We start from the raw sequence: 20670 nt of genomic DNA on the forward strand, positions 1-20670 counted from the left end.
AATTTGCAGTCCAGAACAAGCCTGACTGCTACGCAGAGAGCTGGGAGCAGCGGCCACACAAACAAGCAGAATACTCATTAACCGATTGCTCTGCAAGGGTGAGATCTACGGTGCATTGCACAAGGAAGCAGCCCTGCAGAAGAGATGAACAGTAGCCCACGTAATTGAAAGACAACCTCAAAACACACCTGCATCCAGACACAAACGGAGCCTGTGACTTTACAGATGTGCAACGTCCCTAAACAAGGACAGAAGAAAGTTATGGGGGAAGGGGCAAGAGGGGCTTAAAAAGCCTGAGGCACCTTTTGCATTCAAATCTACCATCGCCCTGTCTCTGGGGCCCTTCCATGTGTTGGAGGGGCAGCAGGGGAGAGGGACTCCTTGCTCTCGGCTCAAGGCACTTGGGCCACACCAAGGCTGCTTAAGTACAAGCCTGCAACTAAAGTCCAAAGTCACGCTTGGTCCCAGGCCAGCTTGATTTCAACGTGTACAAGTTTTCAGGGATTAAACTGGACGGCTCAAGTCCATACACGTGCAAGTTTCTGTTTTTCAAAGGTGTGCTGCCTGTCCACTTCTGATGAGCGTTCACAGAGATGATAAAAGAAAGGTACAGAGAGACTCAGGCCACTCAGCTCCTCAGTTAAAAGCAAGGGCCTCTAGAAGAAAAGCCGAGCCATTTTCATAGCACAGACAAGCTATTTTTAACACCAGCCATGGCTTATCAACTCTACAGAATGGTTTTGACCAAAACTTTTCAGTAATTGTCAGTCCATGACAGAAATTGGAGAGGAAAACAGTTTGGCTCAAAACATTTGAAAACAAGACTTTTAGAGGAAGCATTAAGCACTTTAAGGCACCTCAGAGGGGTGAGGAGGCCATCACACACGCCAGAACGGCAAGAGTCAGGGCAAGACATTCTTTCTGAAGCCCCAGTGATGCAATTCCTTCCATCTGGAAAAGTTTATTAGATTAAACACAGAATTAAGTGCTCCAGAGAGCTGCGATGTTGTGCTTGGAATATCTGCGGAATTTCACTTGATCCTGAGAAACCCACAGAGGGTCAGGAGAAGCAGTGGTCCGGCAGCAAGGGTGATGGTAGCTCACCTGCCAGAAAGGTTACTGCTGGTCTAGCCCTAGGCTAGCAAGGCGAAACAGGATCGGACACACCAGTAACTCCAGTCTTACCCCAGCTATGTAATAGAGCAACAGGAAACTCCTCCCTTCTGTTTGAGCGGAGGCCTGCCAGACACAATGGGCTGCTCGCTGTTAAGCCAGCCTGCACCGTCACCTTTCTAGCTTAGCTCTGACAAGGAAACACTCCGCGCAAAAAGGACAAGAATTTCACCCAGGAGAAGCAGCTGAGGTGGTGACTGTGAACGTACGAGGTGCTGCAAATCCAGACAGCTAGCACAAAGCAAAGCATACAGTTTGAAGAGCTGACAGTGCAGTACGGAGATACTGGCTGCTGCAAGACACCGAGACCTTCTTGTGCTGTGACATCCACATGCTTTTACTTTGTGGTGCATCACCACTCTCGAATATATCCCAGGCACTAAATTCAGACTGTATCTGGTTTAAGCTGCAGTTGTTCGCTGGGAGTAGCTTCCAGCCATTGTCCAATTAAGAAACAATAAAAGCTGTCATAAAAATCGTGCTGTGCCATTTCAGGGAGGCTTCCCAGGCCTTACTGCATCCAAGACCACCAATCCTTCCTGCAGTCAGAGACCAGCAGCACATCTCTGCATTAAGCTTGCTCACCTCTTCTGAAGGCTCAGTGTCACGGACATCGCTCTCCCTTGTCCTGGCTCAATTCCCAGCCCCTTCAGGGGAAATCGAGTTAAAGGCAATGCTCTGTGTCCTGCTGCAGCATTGCTCTGAGTCCCAGAAAAAAACCCCATATCCCCAGTTAATTCCAAAAAGATCTGCAGAAATACTTGCTCCTTGCTGACACAGGACTGGCAGAGGGAGACTTGGCTCATCCTACAGCTCTGCTCCCAACCATGGAAAGCTGCAGCCCCAGGACTCATGAATATGTATTCCTGGCACGTGGCTTTGTTATTCCTGTTCACAAAGGAGGGGATGCAATGCTGCAGTTAACCCAGTCTGTGGGCTGCATCAGGACTGAACCAGAAGCATCAGCCATCTGTGTATCTGCCTGGGCAGCCGCAGGGTTATCATCCGTCTGCAATGAAACCTTGTCTGCTTGGAGTCTGCACAGGTCTGAGTAACAACCAGCCTGTCTCACATCATCACTTGAGCCTTTCTCCTTACCAGATCAAACTCTTGATTTCAAGATCCAACCAACAGTCCCAAAACACAGATAATCCAGATATGAACATTTCTGAGTGTCTGTCTGGCTCTACTCTACACGTGCAGGATCCTCCCTCTTGCTTACAGCAAGCCAGCCTGTATTTTCCTGCTCAGGAGGTAGCACCAGGGCAGCACGCTTTGAGAAAGAGAGGAACCGATAAAATACAGTTGCTTCAATTCCCAGCTATTCCTATGACTCTAGAGCCAGGAGTAACTGTCTGCATACTGCTCCTGCTTCCCCAAATGGTGCCTCCCTTGGAAACTCCAAATCAGAGATTCACTTGTCCCATTCCTACTACTGCCTTCTGTCAGCCTGATACTCCATGCCACCCGCCATGGCTGCCACCCTCCAGTGACCACTCATAAGGAAGGCAAGAAAAGGCAAAAAGCCATCCTGCTCTGCTCTAGTTCCTGCCAGAGCCATAACATGAAGAGGACAGACTGCAGCGAAGTCCTCATGTTCCTGGGCTCCGAACACAGGATGCACAATAATGAAGGTCTCCTAACACTGCGAACCAGCACCCTGCTCCAGGCCCTCAATGCCGAGAGGCAATTCAGACAAATTTGTGTTGTTGCACGGAGGACGTGCAAATTGCAGGTATTGTCTAACTTGCTTGTTCCCCCCAGACAAGTCACGATTAGAAATATGCCTTCCGTGATGCAGGGTTGGCTCCAAGAACAATTCTAAGGGTTTATATAGCAGCTTTCCTAGTGGGCTTCCCCCTCCCCAGATCCTGGAAGCATCTGGGCCATTTTTGCTCAAATTCCCCACAGCTGACTGCCCAGAGACAAGCCAGAAGAGCTCAGATAGCTCTTCAGAAATGGTTGGGACTGCCTTAAGAACACGGCAGCACTAGAAGGATCTTCACCTCAGACCCACAACGCACCTCTGCTCACTGCAAAGCAGCAAGTCCAGCAAGCACACATGCCCCAAGGCCACATCCCACCTTACCTGCAGCGAGAAGGTCAGTGCAAGCTCCGTCTCCACATGTCCACTCGGGGGCAATACAATCTCGTGAGACCGCAGGATGCGCTTGGAGCCCTGTACAGAAACAAAGTCCCTCGGGTGAATTCCCCAGAAGCCAGCCCTTACATCCCACCCCAGTCCTATTTACTGAAAACCAGAAAACATTGTCAGGGGCTACCAGAGAGAAAGTGAACGGATGTGTCTGACCTTGCATTTCTGTGAAAGATTAATGAGATGAAAGGGAGATATTTGACTAATAAAGATTTGGGCATATTTACTGTCCCTAACTGCAACAAAGCAGCTTTTGTTCTGCCAAACCCCAGCATTCAAAAGCTATGAGTCAACCCCCACCCCTCAAGTTCAAGCCTCGTATTTTTACTTCAGCCAATAGGTACAAGGCTCATCATCTCCTGGGTTCAGAGGCTGCAGCGTCACGCTTACATCTCTGGCGTTAGCCATGATGGACTTGTCTTTTCTTTTTGTGCACACACTCCTCCCTAGGGAAAGTGGAGATTTTAACCTGTTTAAACAACTGCGAGTACTTGGGGTTATAAAAGCAAAAATCCACTAAGCATCGCAGCGGAGTCTGGAGACCTGATAGTATTACAGGGCAACTTCAAATCAGCACTGTGTTTGGTCTGCTGTATGCTAACCAAGTTACGGGGCTATTGACTGTGTGAGCATTTCATTGCAGGGAATGTTTCAGGGAAAACTAGCAGAAAAGCATGACAGACTGCTGCCTAGCAAATCCTTCTGCACTGTTCAAACACAGTGGCAAGTTTCAGAGGTCCCTGGCTCAATGTTCTGCTGAGGCTGCAGATCTGGCTTTGTCCAGACAGGCTGATCTCCCAGAAGCACAGAACTGTAGCTCTGAAAAAAGCAGCATCTGGGAAACCAGAGACAGACTGGGGGAGTAAACACCTCTCAGCTACACCCAAAGGAAAATCTGGTCTGCCCATATCAGCCCCAAATAGCATTCTGAGATGAGAGAGAAGCAGAGGCTCGTTTACATCCCTTCCTCCCCAAATGTGTCGCTCACGCAGCCAGAGTGAATGCTGTGATTTGTAGTAGCGCCTCAGCTCCCGCACAACGCAGCGCAGGCTCCTCTGTGGAGAGGCCGAGGTACCTAAGCTCCAGCGGATCAGAAGACAGGCAGCAGAGCAGGGTGAGGAACCAAAGGGCTCCCCCTTAAGAAAAGCAGCACACACACAAGTAAAGCACAGCTAGCCTCGCCGCTGGCAACAGCGGCATCTGTTCTGTTGGTGCAAAGCTCCTAATAACAGTAACCTTGCTTTACTTGTTATGCAACTTAAAATCTAACGAAAGACCAAATATAGCTGCTTTTAAAAGACCGCAGCAGATAAATAGAGCAATAGCTCGGGAAATACAGTTGACAACTCTTTGAACATGACTGTTCAGGAGGCTGCAAGATGACACGTGAAACGCAGGTAAGATGCTCTCATTCGGTCTGAAGTCAGTCATCCCCTCTGGAAGGACTCCAGTGCCTGACACCTCTCTCTCGCAATTTCCCATACAAAGGCAGTGAGTCATTTGACAGAGATCATATATTTGATGATCCAGTATCACCAGCCTCAAACAATAGCCATGTCAGAAACCTGAGTGCTGGCAAATTAAGTGTCCCTGAAAAAGCTTGTTAGCATCATCATCATAACCTGGCAAGCTATAAAGGGACTTTTAATAACTGGGTTTCAAATCTGCCTGTCTGAGACAGTTGCAGTGCTACTGACCCACCATTAAATAGCACATCACAAAGAAATATGGGTGCTGATCCAGCACAAGGGACACCCAAGGTGAGGCACTCTCTGGGACAGCGGTCATTCCAGCCACTGTTCCCTCTAGGTCAAACGGACAGACATATCAAGGGCAAAATAAGGATGGCCTGGGGATGCGAGCTGCCGCCTGGGACTTGGCAGACGAGCACCCCAAACAGGGCAAGTCCTTCTGCCTTCCAGTTCTTCAGGGATCTCTCCTGATGTAGAGAGGACTGCAGAAGAACTGCTCAGGTTCCAGCATCTGAATTACTGTACCAAGGCAGATCACAACATGTACCCAAAATAGACATGAAAGTCCCACAAGTTAAAACTCCCTTTGGACTTGCAGGTCTTTCACCCACAAAAAGTGTAAGCAGTCAGCAGTAACCTGGACAGGAAAAGAAGGTTCTGCTTTAGTAAAAGCTACTGAATTCACCACCCCAAGTCTGACATGCTCTGGGCGTAGATCATTCACTGACAAGCCTCAGGCCCTTACAGTGATGCATTCACCATCTAGGAGTACAAACATATGGAAAGCTGTCAGCCCTGATAAGCAATATCTGACAGCCTGGGAGCCCACAGCTGTGCTTCTGCTGAGGTTCCCACAAATCCAGGTATGTGAAACGATTCCCTGCCTTTCTGCTCCCTGCTGTGGGTGCGTGTACCCCCTCCAGCATAGAGGGACACATTTTTACCCCAGCTGGACTGCTCATGGAGATGAGAAATGCCTGTTAAATCCTCAGCTGCATGTTCTTGCACCTTAGAGCCTTCATGAGTTCACCTTCCATGCTAGATTTTGTGTGCTTTGACAAAACCAGCTCTCTGCAGGGGTTTGCCTAGTTCTTTATTTGGAAAAGCAGATGCTTTTCAGCATGGTTAATGGTATTTTTCTACTTATAGGTCTGCTAGGCTTTTACTCATTAAGTACTTCAGCATTTGCAGTGGTGGGAGCACGTGAGCCGAACCGATGCTGTGACGCACCGTGGAACTGAGTCCCCTTCCTTCCTAGCCTGCCTCCAGGCAGTGTGACCTACATGTAGGCACCTAATTAAATGGCACAAACGTATACTGTAAAGTGGGTTATTTACCTAGGATGTCATTCGTATTTTATGGAAACAAATTAAAATGTACAGGCACCCTACCAATCCACTGACAAGCACCTGGCTACAAAATGACTTGGACTCCTGATAGCAGAGCTGTCCATCAGCAGAGGAAGGCCCAGACTCCAGACCCCCCCAAACCAGGACCAAATTACCAAGACGTTCAGCCCTAAAGTGAGCTGAAGCATGTTAAATAGAGAACCAGGCTTGGGTTTAGCGACAGCTCAGGAAGAAGAGGTGACAGCATATGATCTGTAAAGAGCATTTTTACATACAGATAAGCTCATGCTGAGCCCTCAGTGAACAATATGGTTTGCTTACAACAGTAAAATGCAGCAGGAACATGGGGGAAGGATCACAAGAGACTCTCCACGCTTCCAGAATGCCCTGGGAAGAAGGCCATGGCTACAGTGGACCCTCCTCACATGGAGCTGAAGCTCAGTTTTGGCATCTGCCAGTATTTTTACCACAGCAACACATTTAATTTTTAGAACTGAGCAGCAATTACCTGCATTTTGACAGCAATGACCCCAGAAATAAGCTCCTTGTCCAATTCCTTTAAGACTACCAGTTTCTTTAATGTCAAGCTGCACAACCTGCAAACAGGAACAGAAGAGAAACAGTTATAATCATGCCTGAAAAAGGAAAAGCTCTGAACAGCTTTTACACACAGCAGTATCCCAGTTGGAGGGAGAACAGGCTCCAGACACAATCCACACACCGATACAGACATAAAGACAGCAGAAATCTGTGAGGCGTCCTCGTTTTTCAGACCAAAAATACAAGGAGGTGGACAGGAGGTCTGTCTGTCTGTTTGATACAGACCCATGGCTACATGAGAGCGCCTCACAGCATGGACTTCCACTGACCACAGCCTGGGAACTCTTACTCTGAGTCAGACCGAAAGCTTTAGGGTCAGAGGAATTAAATTCCAGCAATATAAAAGCACTGGGTCAGGCTAATTTTAAACTCATCTACAAAGCTTTCCTGAACTGTTGGCTTTTTCAGTTTCAAACTGCTGGCTCCCAAAGGTCTCACTCCCACCTCCTCCTGTCAACCCACGCATTCTCCTCCTCACCCCCAAACAACAGTGCTAGCAAGTGGCTCAGGCATCTCTAACTGGAAAGGGGTGGGGGGGGGGGAAAAAGAGAAAGAAGGAGAGGACTCAAGCGGTGCCCTCTGGCCCTGTCGCTCACATGCCACACATATGCAAGTAAATCACATTCTTTACCCAGGCAATGCTACATTGTTCTGGTTAAAGCTGTTTGCACTTTGCTTTCCAGCACAGGGAGCTTGGGAGGGGATAAAGTTTGGACTAGGTGCAGCTGAGTTAAGGCTCTGAGGTAATGGGACCATGATATTGGCACTCGCCAATTTCACAGGAGTTACCACCAGCTGGTGTAATTAAGAGGGCATTTCTAGAAAACAAACTGCAGGGAGGTATGAACCTGAAGCAAAGACAGCTCCGCTTGAGGAAAGCAGAAGCCAGAGAAAGCTGCTGGGTGGGCTCTAGTGACTAGACATCATATGTCACGCTGGCCAGGAGCCGGCACTGCCCTTGTGTCCGGTCCCCACCCCACGGCATGGGCATCTTTGGCCTCTGCCACGGGATGTCAGCAAGCATCAGTATGGCTCCTCCGAAACCTGCTCAGAGCTCTTTCTCCCAGCTAAAGTGTAACATCAGGGCTGTTCACAAAGGGGCCAAGCCCAGCAGTAGATGGGAAGGGAAGAGGGGTTGACGCTGGGTTTTGGTGCATGCCCAGGCAGCAGTAGCACAAGTGCCGCTGACTGAAGCCTGCACCTGAACTAGAGGACACCGGTGCCAGGAAGCCGACAAGTCACCACTGCAGGGGTGACCTGCACCTCCACCACCTTCTTCATAATGGTGGGAAGCGGAAACATCGTTTTGCTGTAATGCCCGACGGTAGACACGATCAGCCTCGGTGCAAAACTGCGGGAGAGACGCAACTAAGGGCTCTTCCGAGCACGAGCAGTGGTGGACGCTGAAGCAGCTGCTGGCTGCCTCATCCAGAACCGCCTGCGGCTCTGCCTGAACTCTGCCCTCTCACATGGGGCTAGGAACAGGGAAGAGATGGTCATAGCTCTCGCGGTCTTCACTCAAGCACCTCTCCAAGAAGAGGCCCTTGTCAGCCTCTTCTCCACCCCAGCCCATGCTATCTGCTCTCTCTGCTCATTTGCAAGGTTCTTTTCCATCAGCCCACCAAAAACAAGGTAAAGAGAACTACAAGCTCTCTCCTTTCCAGAGCTTTGCACCAGCAGACAGCACCACCAGAGACGCTGTAGGAATTACAAGGACGGTGGAAAAACTGGGTTTGTCTGGGCCTCTGTTCCCCTCTGCCACACCACCAGCAGCTGCGCACAGCGTCGTCGAGACAGACGTGCGAGAGATCGCGAGCCTGCAGGCGCTGGGTGCCGGAGGAGGGTCGGCAGCGGTGGGCAGGACAGCTGCAGCTGCTGCTGGGCTGGCGGAGGGGAAACCAAGCACGCGTTCACCCACCGGCAGAGCCTCCCCCTGAGCAAAGCAGGCACCTGCGCAAGCAGGAGGGTGCAGGCCAGCGCATTCAACCGCAACCAGAAGCGTCCCTGTGCACTGGAAGTCAGGCGAAGCTGCACCCCTCAACCCGGAGTGTAGGAGAGGCCGCCGTCTTTCCCTCCACACCCCGAACAAAACGGCAAGCACAGGCGCACGCAGCCGCTGCCGTGAAGCGGCCGGCCCAGTATCTGGAGAAAGGAGGCTGTGATGCCATTTGTTTTCTTTGTAACGCTGTAGCTGGAGGACAATCGCACTCAGCTTGCCAAAACCCACAGAGCTCGGGCCGGTCAGGTGCTGAGAGCAGAGGTAGGACAACACACTGGCATTGTCTCGGCTGACAGGCAAGGAACAAAGGCCTTTTCTCCCCGGCCCCGAGCTCGAGGATGAAAAAGGTACGGGGAGAAACAATGGTGTTCTCAGCACACACAGCAGAGCACAAGGAGGGCGTTCTGTTCTCCGCTGGGCATTCCTTCAATTCATCATTTATGAGCTTTGATCAAGCCCTGTGGAGCACTTGCTGCTTGGAAAAAAATTTAAAAAAAAATTAAAAGCCTCCTTTACAGCCATCAGAAAAACAAAAGCAATTAAAAAAAGACATGGGACGCATCTGCTTTCTTTATCCCCCATTGCTGGGCTGCTGGTACTAAAAGGCGCTTCACACAAACAACAATGAAATGTTTATACTCTCCATCGGGGGGGGGGGGGGGGGGGCAGGGGGTGTAAAACCAGAGTTTAAATCCCACCAAATCACTCTTCCCCTCAACACATTTACTGTACTGTCTAACTTTGCAGCTTACAAATCAAAGGAACCTTCAGAATACATGGCAGAAAGGGGCCGTACCTTACTCAAATAATCATGAAAAGGCATATTCCGGAATGTCACTGCATCCAGAGCCAGCACAGTGCACCCACTGCCAGCACAGGGATCCTGACCCGCTACGGCCACAGGTAAGGCAAGAATTTGTCTGCCATAACTGCCTCTGATAACAGCGGCACCTCCTTCCATACACTTATCTTTTGCCTAGATTTTGCTGTACTTATGTTAAATCTCAAGGATCAGGAAGGGGACCAGTCTCACAAAACATTTCTATCAATGAGCCTGTTAATTTGGAAGTTTCACAGACATACATATTTGATGTCCAGCAACACAGGGAAAATAACCTCGAGCACAGACACACGAGGGGAACTGAGGAAGCCTCAAGTCTGGAGCTGAAAGAGCCTGAAGTATTTTGAGTGGTCTATAAAAAGCCCGGGACTGCAATACAGGAGGTGCAGGCAAACGCTTTCTTTGCATGTTTGTTTCAGCATTGACCTATGGTTGCATGTGGGGAGTTAAGCTAGCAAAAGCACTAAGTTAGCTGAAGCAGTGTTAAATAAGGGCAACGGAAATCTGAGAGCCAAGGTTTCCACCCTTTTTTGAAGGTTCATAGTAGATCTTCCTGCTAGGAGCACAACTGGGTCCTGCCGAGGAGCTTGCGTTTCCTCCGGTCACACACGTCCCCCCCCCAGCAAGGAGGCACGAGGTACTCGCCTGACCCTGTTCTCAGGTTAACAAATCATGAGCCAGCTTAATGCGTTCCACAAGAATAAAACTCTTCATCTTTTTACATCATTGCTGCTCGAATGCAGTTTTAAAGAGGAAACCTGGACCTGACCCAATGGTTTTGACTTGCCCTGCTAATGCAAGTTGTGCTGAATAGCTTCATCACGAGCTCTTTGCTCAGGGAGGCAGTTACCTGCAAAGAACATAACATTTCGGTAACTGAGATCCAGCAAAAATACCCAGAACAACCAAATAAAGTGTCACATTCTTTACTCACTGGATGTTTTGCTTTTGCATCCCTCCAAGTAGAAAGATCAGGAAAATAAACCCCCTCCGAGAAAGAGTCTGCCTCACTGAATTAAATGTCTGTGTCTCCACAGGGAGCACAGTAATTGCACCGAGACCTCGCTCACGCAGAGACAGTCGAATCAACAGGAAGGAAAAATTAAAAATTAAAGACCTGCATTTTAATTAAGCCCCATAGAAGTCAAGAATAACAACAGATGCATCCACAGCTATAGGGGACTCCAAGTGCAAGACGGGAGCTGGGGCAGGAAGACTCTAGCTCACTACACAGATACCCTTTGTCCAAGTTAAAAGCTGTGAAGACATTGTTCCTAGAGAAAAACATTTCATGCCAGGAGCGCTCTTCTCCGAGGTCTGCAAACCTCAATCAGCCAATGGCTCTAAGGAAGGAATTGGTCTCCGTTTGGTCACTGGACAGTTTCGGCTCACCCAAGTTATTTCAGCATTTCAGGACAGCAAGCAGTCTCCTACCCCGATGCTTTCAACCTCAACTTTTGAGTGTTTTGCTCTGAGCTGACACCTTACACCCAAGTCAGTCCCAAAATAAATTGTGAGCCACTTGAAGGAGAAGTGGAGGGAGACACCCGCCTACACACATGCTTGCCCAAACAGAGTCATTCTGCACATAGCTCCAGGGGCATTTGTGTAGGAGAGGCCAGAGTGAGAAGCCCCGCGCAGCATTTTTCCGAGACAGCTGCTTAAGCAAGGTATGAACGCTTGCAGTGCACAACCAACCAACTGCACAAGCAATTTCTTATGTCTGCTTCACCCGTGCCCAGGAAGAAAAGAACAACACACGGATGTACTTGTTGCTGCATTTACACGCTAAAGGCAGAGCTCTGTACTGGCCTAGGAGAGTTAGCTCAGGGAGAAAGCAGGGAAGAAGAGCTGTCCTCTAATGTCACTGAAGGATCAGAGTGGGGCCTCCGGGCAAGGGTATCAATGGTAGAAGCTGCAGGAAGAATGCTTCTTCACTTTCCAGAGCTTATGAGCTAATTCTCTTAAAATGGTCTAATCTCGGTCCCATTCTCAGGTGAGCTCCAAAGCAGGACCAAATTAAATGAGGAGACGGAAGTCAAGTGCCCCAATTTCTGTCATGCCAGAAACATAACCTGGGTAACCTGCAAAGAAACATAATAGTCCTGTATTAGTCTCTGCTTACTTCTCCTTCATTCACACCTACCACCAAGCTAAACGGCAACCTTCAGCCAGCTGTTCTGGCTATAGATCCACTCAAGCAAGCTTTAAGAAGCCAGGAAACAACTGCAGAGCAAGTATTTCCATTCTTCTTGTTCTCAAGGATCTTGAAATCCTCTTCCCAGCATTAATACAGAGAATTAAGTTCTTAAGATTCTAGAAACTAAGATCCACAGAAGTGCTGTAGCAAGCAGGTCTTGTTTAGACAGGTAAGAGGATGGCAGCTTATTTTACGCAACAGGTTCTACCCAGGACCTCACAAGGACACACACACGCAGCCAGACATTGTCCTTTTACAGCTGAAATACTGTCCTGCTCACTTCAAATATATTGCAAATATATCTGCTCCAAACTGAGCATGCAAAAGGGGTGGGTGCATCAAAATTTTGCAGACCTGCATAATTTTTAAAAGATCCTAGAATTCTGCATGGGCACACTTGTTATTTGAGGAGCAGCATGCAGTTAATAAGACCAAGGATTAAAGCGCATCCGAGCTTAGATACTCCAATCCGACATACCAGTTGGAAAATGCTGAGAGATGTCTCCCTTCAGTGGGAGAAGACATTGCTGGCTGGCTCTAGGGGATTCACCCAAGGCAGAAAGGAATCAGGATCCCTACAAGCCAAATAACTCTGGCTCACAAAACAGAGAGTGTACATAACCCATTGGTACTTCTCATTTCTTAGCGCTTCAGTAGTGTGGGAAGGAAAGTGCGCTACCGAGGTGCAGCGATGCTGGCGAAACCCACAGGGGTTAAAGCTAAATCTCCACAGCTCCACATACTCTTCAGGTAGCCAAGCAAAACTTCTTGGGCAAGCTGGCAGCTGTGTCACGCCTTGTTCTGACTCCCTGGCTGAGACCTGATGTATTCCAAGTCCCACGGGCAGGAAACCAGCCTGGCTGACACCAACCGCTCGCCTCCAGGTACGTGCTCTGAACTGTGCTACCGAGAAACGGCAGCTTTCTCTCCCTTTAAGAAGTTGTTACAGAGAGCGCTTCTCTCTTCAGCTCTCTTCACACGTGTGTTGACCTCAGTCGGGATCTCAGTTCTTGCACACACTACTATACACATGGCTTCTCACTCTTCATTTTGATGGTTTCAAATCCCTTTACAGGGTGACTTAGAGCCAAAAAAAACCCAACCCACAATACACAAAGCAGGGATTAGGTCTGTTTCTCGGCCAGGCAATGGCGTGCAAAGGAGTTAGACAAACTCACCTATGTTTTCACACCATGCTGCCTGCAAAGCCAAGCACAGGCACAAGACTAATTAAATACACCTCTCCTGGCTTGCCTCTTTCAAACCCAGCATCCAGAACACCAGGACTGCACAGCATCCTGACACCAAAGTGAGCATCAATGAAAGAGCCTATGGTACAGGTGGATTAGGTTTGATCAATGTTTTAAAGTTTTGAAGCAATAGGAAGGTGTTTGATTAGGTTTAAAGACTAAAGTCAGCAAATAATGAAATGCTGATCATGGTTAATGCTCCTTTGACAGATGACCAGGATTACATTTTCTATTTTACAGATGACACAAACACATCTGATATTTGTTGTATTAATTTAGTAGTAGCCGGAGTAACCAGAGGCACCACCACCAAGGAATGAGCAGTGAGACGGAGACAGACTAGGCACAGCCACATCCATCTGACCAAAGGCCAGGGGTAGCTGTGGGTCTAGCAAGCTTGCACGAGATACCCGTGCACCACAGTACAGCCTCTCGCCCAGAAAGCCTCACAGCACTGAAATGTCAGTCTCCCATTTGAGCACCTAATGAGAGCAGTCAAAGTAGCACATGTTAGGGAGGGGGAGCCTTTAAGACGTGAGCTGGTCAAGCCATTTCTGTAGCTAGGGCTTCATTTCTCAGCTAGCCAGCGACAAAACAAAGGCACAACCCACTAAGCTTATGTGAGCCCGCCAGGGTGGAGGGCAGCTCCCACCACATGCCTGACAGATTGGCGCAAAAGTGTATACATAAATGAGCAAACGAATCACACCCCAAACCAAAAGGAGACTCTGGGAGGAGGAATGCAAAAACAAATCAGGGGGTAGGGAATGAAGAGGAGAGACTTTCACAGCTGGAACGAATCCAGCAGCTCTCCCCTCCCTTGCATGCCTTCCTTACGCAACCTGCTTTCTCCTCACTGGCCCCCTGCCCCAGGCAGCAATGCTCGTCACACAGCAGGCTGATCGCCGGGAACGACTATTCCAGGCACGCTATGGGAATGCTCTCCCTGCCTGCCAGGAGCGGTTCCCATCTGCCTCTGAACCCTCTGGGACTAGCGGGAGCTGCACAAAGTAGCCAGCAGATGAGAAGGACCATCAGAGCTAAAGGCTTCCTGATCTGTCCACAGCTTGCCACAAAGCACGGAGCAGCACACCTCTGCCTTCACTTGTACCAGCCTCCTCCTCCCAAGCTGACACTGCTGCAGCCAGCTGCAAGAACAAAGACAGCACCCAGCCTTCCAGCACACAGCAGAGGAAATCCTTGCAGTGGTAGCTAGCTCTGTTACAGGCGCCAGTCAGTGAGATGAAAGGGTTAAAGAAAATGCCTCAAGGCACATGTCTTCTCCAGCATGTGCCTTGCCTGGATGATAACCCTCACCCTCTCCCCCACCACATCCATGCCTCAACCCTGAGCGCAGCATCCCCAAACGCAGCAGCAGCGGTATCAGGTTGGGAACTGTAGAGTCTCCACAGCAACTAGGGATGGCACAGCCGCATGTGACCAGCTCCCCGCAACCACGCAACAAACGACACCAGCTCCTCCAACAGCCTGCTTGTTCCTCCCCACTCCCCTCTGGAGCAGTCTGATGGCAAATCCTCCTTCACTGCTGTGTCAAGAGCCCTGTTCTCCAAACAGCCATTTCCCCTGCAGCTCCCCTGCCCCGTCTCAAGCCTGTATGCACGTAGCAGCAAGAAGGTGGTGTGCATCTGAGCGCAGGCAGATTCAGAGGGAGGTCCTGCACCAGCCAGGCTGTTGCAGTATTTAGTGTTTTCTTTTTGACAGCATAGAATCATAAAATCGTTAAGGTTGGAAAAGACCCTTAAGATCATCGAGTCCAACCGTTAACCTACCACTGCCAAGTCCACCACTAAACCACGTCCTCAGAAGGAAGCACGGGTAGGAAGCAATAGGAAGCACAGGCCTCCAAGCACTCCTGCACTCAACTACTTTCAAAATGCTAGGTGCTATTCTGCTTTTCGTTCCTACTGCTGAATGGCCCAGAGCGAGAGCTTGCTGCCGTGCCACCTGGTGCTGTGCGCTGCGCGCTCCTGTTAGCTACTTGGTACCCTGGGGAGACACCGCAGTCCCAGCTCCCACACGTACTGTCCCTAAGGCCTGCAAATCATCAGAGACCAGGACTCAGCCTGAAATATCCTGATCTTCCGCTTTGTAAATCAGCCATCAAAGGCCCCCATCAAGAGGGGAAAACTATGCCAACAGGAGCCTTGACTTCAGGCCCATGTCAGAAGAGCTTGTAACGAAGAGCTCAGTTCTGCTTGGGTTACCCGTCACTGTGATCTCTTCATCAGGAGAAATCAGGACTAGGAAGCCTCAGCTAAGAAAGCAGGCAAGGAAAAACAGATGGCTTCTCAGTGTCCCCAAATGAGAGCTTGCTCTCAGGGCATGAACAATTTGCCATCTCTCTGCCTTATTTCTCTCCCCTTCAAATAGCTTCCACAACACCTTCTGATGTAGAGGTGAGCTGAACAGCCTGTCACTCCAGAGACCAGACAGGCTCACACCATGGGTCACATCAAATTACTTCTCACTCAGCCATCCCCGCATGCTGCCCCGTTCACGAGCCGCAGTCAAACACGTGGCTATCCCAGTCAAAGCCAAGATCCTGATGGCATGCAATTCTTAAGACTCAGCGCTTCTCTGAAAGCCAACCACCTTACACCACTCTGAAGAAACAGACTTCCTGAAAACTGTTGTAGGAGTTTTTTTAAAGGAGTTTTGGTTTGGGTGATGGGGTTTTCTGTTTGTTTTTTAAGCTTGCTTTTCCCTTGCTGACCCATCTGGACCCAAGGCAGCAAAGCCAGGCGGGTGGCCCAGTCCAAACAGACCATCGTTCTGTACCCTTGATTTAAACCAGTTGCACCGAGTGCCAGATGAACAGGGTTTTGTTTGTGAAGTTTGCGATATGGCCTGAAATAAACAAGATGGGAGAACCACACAGGTGTAATTTAGAGCCCAAATGGCTGTTTGCTTTTTTTACTGAGAACTCAAAATGTCCTGTAAGGGTAAAGGCAGAGCAGACTGCAGCAGTGAAAAACATTTGTGAACTTTGATGGTACGTCTGGTATCAGCCAGCACAGCAATCAAATATGCAAAGCATCCCGCTGGCAGGCTTGCTTTCAGACTAGAAGAACACTTCACAGATCCCAATGCTGTTCTCACTGCAGCAAGGTTGTCAAAGCCTGCCATTCTGGCCTTCTTCCAGATCAGCACGTACAGCCAGCCACCCCAATACCTCACAGAGCCAATGGTCTACACCATTCCTTTACTTGCCCGATGTTTAACGCCGGCTCCTTCCTCCCCTGACTCCAGAGATGAATGTGACGACGGTCAAAGAGATATCAGAAATTGTTACCTAAGTTAGAAACATAATTTTTTGCGCAATTCTCATCATGCCTCAAGCACAGGAGGACTATATAGCACCCCAAAGTATGATCTCCTTCCAGCATGCAGAGGTTCCAAAATACAGCACTTGCAACCTGAACTACAGGGAAGGAGCGGCAAAGGGAAAGTTGCAACTCCAAACCCCAGTGTATTCAACAATAGGTCAGAAGGAACCACCAGCTCCACGAAGAGCAATTTCTGCAGCCATACCAAACACCCTGTGTAACGCTCGCAGCACCTGAGCTGTTTGCTGTCTGACAGCACCGTGGCACACGAGCGCCGAGCCCCTCTGAGCCCCACAGCACTGGCTCCTCTGTGCACAGGTGCTTCCAACGCTGCTCTCTGGCCACAGCTCAAAGGATGTTTCCAAATAAAACACATTAAAATAGTTATAAAAGGAAGGTTCTTCTTTCCCAGAAGCATTTATTTAGATTTGAATGGTGCCAGTTTTTAGAAGGCAACAACACACAGCTGACAAAGCAGCCTCCATAAGCACTAAATATAATTCACAAAGAACTCTGGATCCTGCCACTAAAGCTAGGGAACTCTATTCAGCACTAAACACATTGGAAACACTGGTTAACATCCCCCAAATTGGAACAAAACATCGAGGGTAAGGCAGCTGAAATGTACTATCCCTTGCAGATTTGTCTCCCCAGAAAGGAAGGGGCAAACTGAGGGGAGCTTTGCAATACTAACAGTGGTCAAAAAAAGGTCTGAAAATGCAAAAGCATTCAGCACTCCTTGCAAGGAAAGAAATGCCTCTTAATGCCTTTGGTTGAAGCTGCATTGCGCTCCGGCACCTATCCCTTGCTTTTCTGCCATCAAATATTCTGGGCAGCGCCTGCTCATTTGCACACTGCCTGCTGGAGCGCTCAGAAGAACACAGATAAGCTGGGAAGGAAATCACCAAAGAACAGGAATAAGGGATCTGGTGAGATTTTAAAAGGCAAATAGTTAGCCACATTACCTAGGCTGATGGAAGAACGAGACGGCTGAAGTGAAACTACCACCAGCACTGCCAGGGAAGGAACTTCAGCAGTAACCAGCAGTGGTATTTGAACTTCCAAAACCAGCCAAACTGGACTGAAGCAGCTTAGAGAGAGTGCAGTGCCTAGCCTGCTGTCAAGCACAACACAAGCTCTCCACCAAACGCCTCGAAAACTACAGAACCCACCAAAAGTGCACTAATGAACAGAAACTAGTTTTTCTCCAGGCCTTGCAGCGGGGTTGCAAACAGCTCAGGTTTTCAGCGCACTTCTGATCCCCTCTCAATGAGAGCGGCTTCCTTCAGGGAAACTCCCAGCCTCCAGATGATCTCAAAATGTCTCTCAACAACACTTTAAAAATGTTCCCCCCCCCCCCCATCTTTCTCTTCACATCTAAATATACTCTGTATGCTCTACTTTAAAGAGCCACTACTGAAAAAGAAAGCGCTTGTTTGGAAATAACTCAGCACAAGGTTTTCTATTTGTTTTCTCTTCTGTAAAAACCCCTCATGACAGATTTCACTGCATTTCTCATGGAAAAGGGAGAAAACCTGGCAACTCAGGCTTTGCTTACCCTCTTTTCTGAAAGCTTACATCACCTTTAAGTTTATCAGGGAAAAAAGGAACCACAATTTTTACTAACGGAGTTCAGAAGAACCACTAGTGCCAAACGCTTGCAGTGGTGGGCAGAACGCAGGGATTTGCTCCAGAGAAACATTTGCATTTGCTTAATATTCTAAACCTCTTCAGCAGCTCTCGGAAGTTGAGCTGGCAAGCGGAAATTCAATATTATTTAGATATTACATTTCTTGCATCATTGCTGGTGACATTTCATCCCTGAAAGCAAAAAGGGAGCAGCAAAGCAAACCAAATGCCTGAACTTGTTAGTTCAATTTGTCAAGAATATTTATTAAAATATAAGAGCAACCTGTGTAAACAAGCAAAACAGTAAGCTGTGATAGACACAAGGTGCTCTGAGATGCTGGTTTTCACTGCTCAGAACTTGTTCCAGACCCCCATAAGATTTTTAATGCTGAATATAAGCAATAAAACAGCAAGTGATTTATAACAATCATAACCCATTCAGTCCCCACAACCTGTCATCAGGCCTACAAGTTCCCATCAAACCCAGATTTATCAAGATAAACTGTAGACGCTCTACAGAATAAGCAGACGGAGGTAAATGAGGCATGAACAAGCAGAGGCTGGATGTGAGGCAGCTCTTCCTCAGCAGGATACTACGGCTCACTGCTGGGAGGGATTACCGAGGAGCCTACCCAGCATTAAGATAGAGTTACTCCATTTGTGAACAGGACCATGCCGTGAGATCACTCACGGAGACCAAACTCTACAGCCAGACCAGTCTCAGCTCCCTGAAAATGTTATCTTCTAATACACTTGCCTGATGCAAATCAGCTAACATTAACATGACAGTGATGCTAAGAGCAAGGAATAGGTATCAGCATTATTTTGTGGTCAGTGCTTCTGTTTATGGATGAGGCAAGGAGCATCCTGAAAGCAGGTGCACATACTCAGACTGTCAAAGAGCATTTCTGTCACAGAAAAAGCTGAGGATCACCAGTGGGGATGAGATAGGGACAAGTACCACATTTTTTCAGCCATCAGGATGGGATGTATCCTTAATTTTACGCCCTCCTCACTCAGAGGACCACACTCAACCTCCAATTTTCACCACATGACTACAGCTAATACCAAGCACATCAAACTTTGCATCGGGGCCTATGGCTAGTCATCCATGAAATGTATTGATGTACATTGTATGTTTCTGACTGCTGAGATTTTTCACCAATAGCCTCAAACACACTAACAGGCAAATGATCTACTAAACACCACATTTTCTAAAGCTGTTAAATGTTCCACAGCTGGGAGATTGAGCTGAGACTTAAAAAGGATGATGCAAGAAATTCTCTGTTGGGGTACCTGTAAAACATTAAACCTGCTTCTCTGTGCCCGTCTGTTACAGGGCAGTACAAATCCACCATCCCTCATGCTCTTTTCCTTTGGAGCCTGGGTACTTACACTGAAGCCATGATGAGAGGGGCCATCCCTACCTTTTCACGTCTTACAAATAGTAGAATAATGCCTCCCATTTTAAGATTTTGCATGCAATTTGCAAGAAGTCTCCCAGGCCATGGTTTGGCATGATAGTCAGCACTGAGGCAGTCAAATCCACGTCTCTGAAGAAATCATATTTCCCTACAGAGAGAGAGAACAAGAAAAGTGTTTTTGGGGCTCCCACAATCCTGGTGAGCCCGAGCTCTCCAGAGAGCCAGCACAGATTTGCTACCACTCCCCAGGTGTTTATTTTGAGCCTTCATTTCCACCACTGTGAAGCAAAGGTCAGCTCATCAGCTCACAGCAAGCACCTCAAAACTGGCTGAAGGGAAACACTGGAGCCAATGAGAGTGCATGCTACAACCATTTCACTAAGAGATTTTTGTATGTTAGGTATATGAGAATTCTGACCACACATAAATTTTCCTATTAATTACAAATTAATAGAACACTGCAGAGACAGATGGCCCCCCATGACTGATACTCAGCAGGGTCCTCTGTTTGCAGATCTCAAACACAGACTAGCTTCTACTCAGAGCAGGTCCTCTTGGAGGGCTGGCAGAGAGTGTGAATCCACTCACAGGAGAAAAGCCCAAAGTTACTCATGCAATAGCTTGGAAAATCTGGTGATAATTTTGGAACCAAGATAGCCCAGGAGACTGTCAGCAGGAGCAGCAGCAGTCTGCTGGCAGAGGACAGAAAACAGAGAAACAAAAGCTAGAAAAGGACCCTGAATTCACTGTTCAAGGACAGCAGCTGTGGGAGACAAAATGAACTGATGAATTTCCAGAGATTAGAGAATTGTTCACACTAAGCCACACCAAATTCTGCCTTTAAACTGGTACAAACCTTCTGTGATGTCCTGAATATCAATAAATCTATTTCAGCTTATCTACAAACAGATGTTGACTCTTGGTATGGCTGTGATTCAATCAGCCCCATACCAAACCCTGGCAGCCCTGGGCCATAGCAACTGTGACGGAATACAGTATGCCTGCAGCTTCCAGTTGCTGAGCTTTGGTATGCACCATAAAAAGCAAGAAATAACAAAGCATCAAGTCTGATGGATCCAAAGAGGAAAGAGAGTTGCAAAATTTCTCCATTCAGCGGGAAGGTGGAGGAGAGCTACAGCATGCAAGACTGGATATTCCTGATGTTTCAAACATCAATAAACTTTTGTCTAATGTGTCCTTTATTGTACTCCGGCTGTTGTATGATTTCTGC

At 48.3% G+C, this 20670-nt stretch overlaps 1 protein-coding gene across 10 annotated transcripts in view; it reads right to left on the reverse strand.

Annotated features, from left to right (window-relative positions):
- PACS2 (phosphofurin acidic cluster sorting protein 2) overlaps positions 1–20670 on the reverse strand; it is an 82981-nt gene that overhangs the window by 47386 nt on the left and 14925 nt on the right. For 9 of the 10 annotated variants that reach the window (XM_087731718.1, XM_087731713.1, XM_087731712.1 and 6 more), the window contains exons 2-3: positions 6658–6745; positions 3263–3352 (exon numbers count right to left, since the gene is read on the reverse strand). In XM_087731718.1, coding sequence (XP_087587844.1) covers positions 3263–3352; positions 6658–6745 — 178 coding nt within the window. Of the gene's footprint in view, positions 1–3262; positions 3353–6657; positions 6746–19442; positions 19468–20670 lie in introns of those variants that run through there. The other variant, XM_087731715.1, reaches the window with a different exon arrangement.

Source organism: Nipponia nippon, unplaced genomic scaffold (assembly GCF_047370975.1).
Source record: "Nipponia nippon isolate SJK-2023a ecotype South Korea unplaced genomic scaffold, ASM4737097v1 scaffold_5, whole genome shotgun sequence".
NCBI lineage: Eukaryota > Metazoa > Chordata > Aves > Pelecaniformes > Threskiornithidae > Nipponia > Nipponia nippon.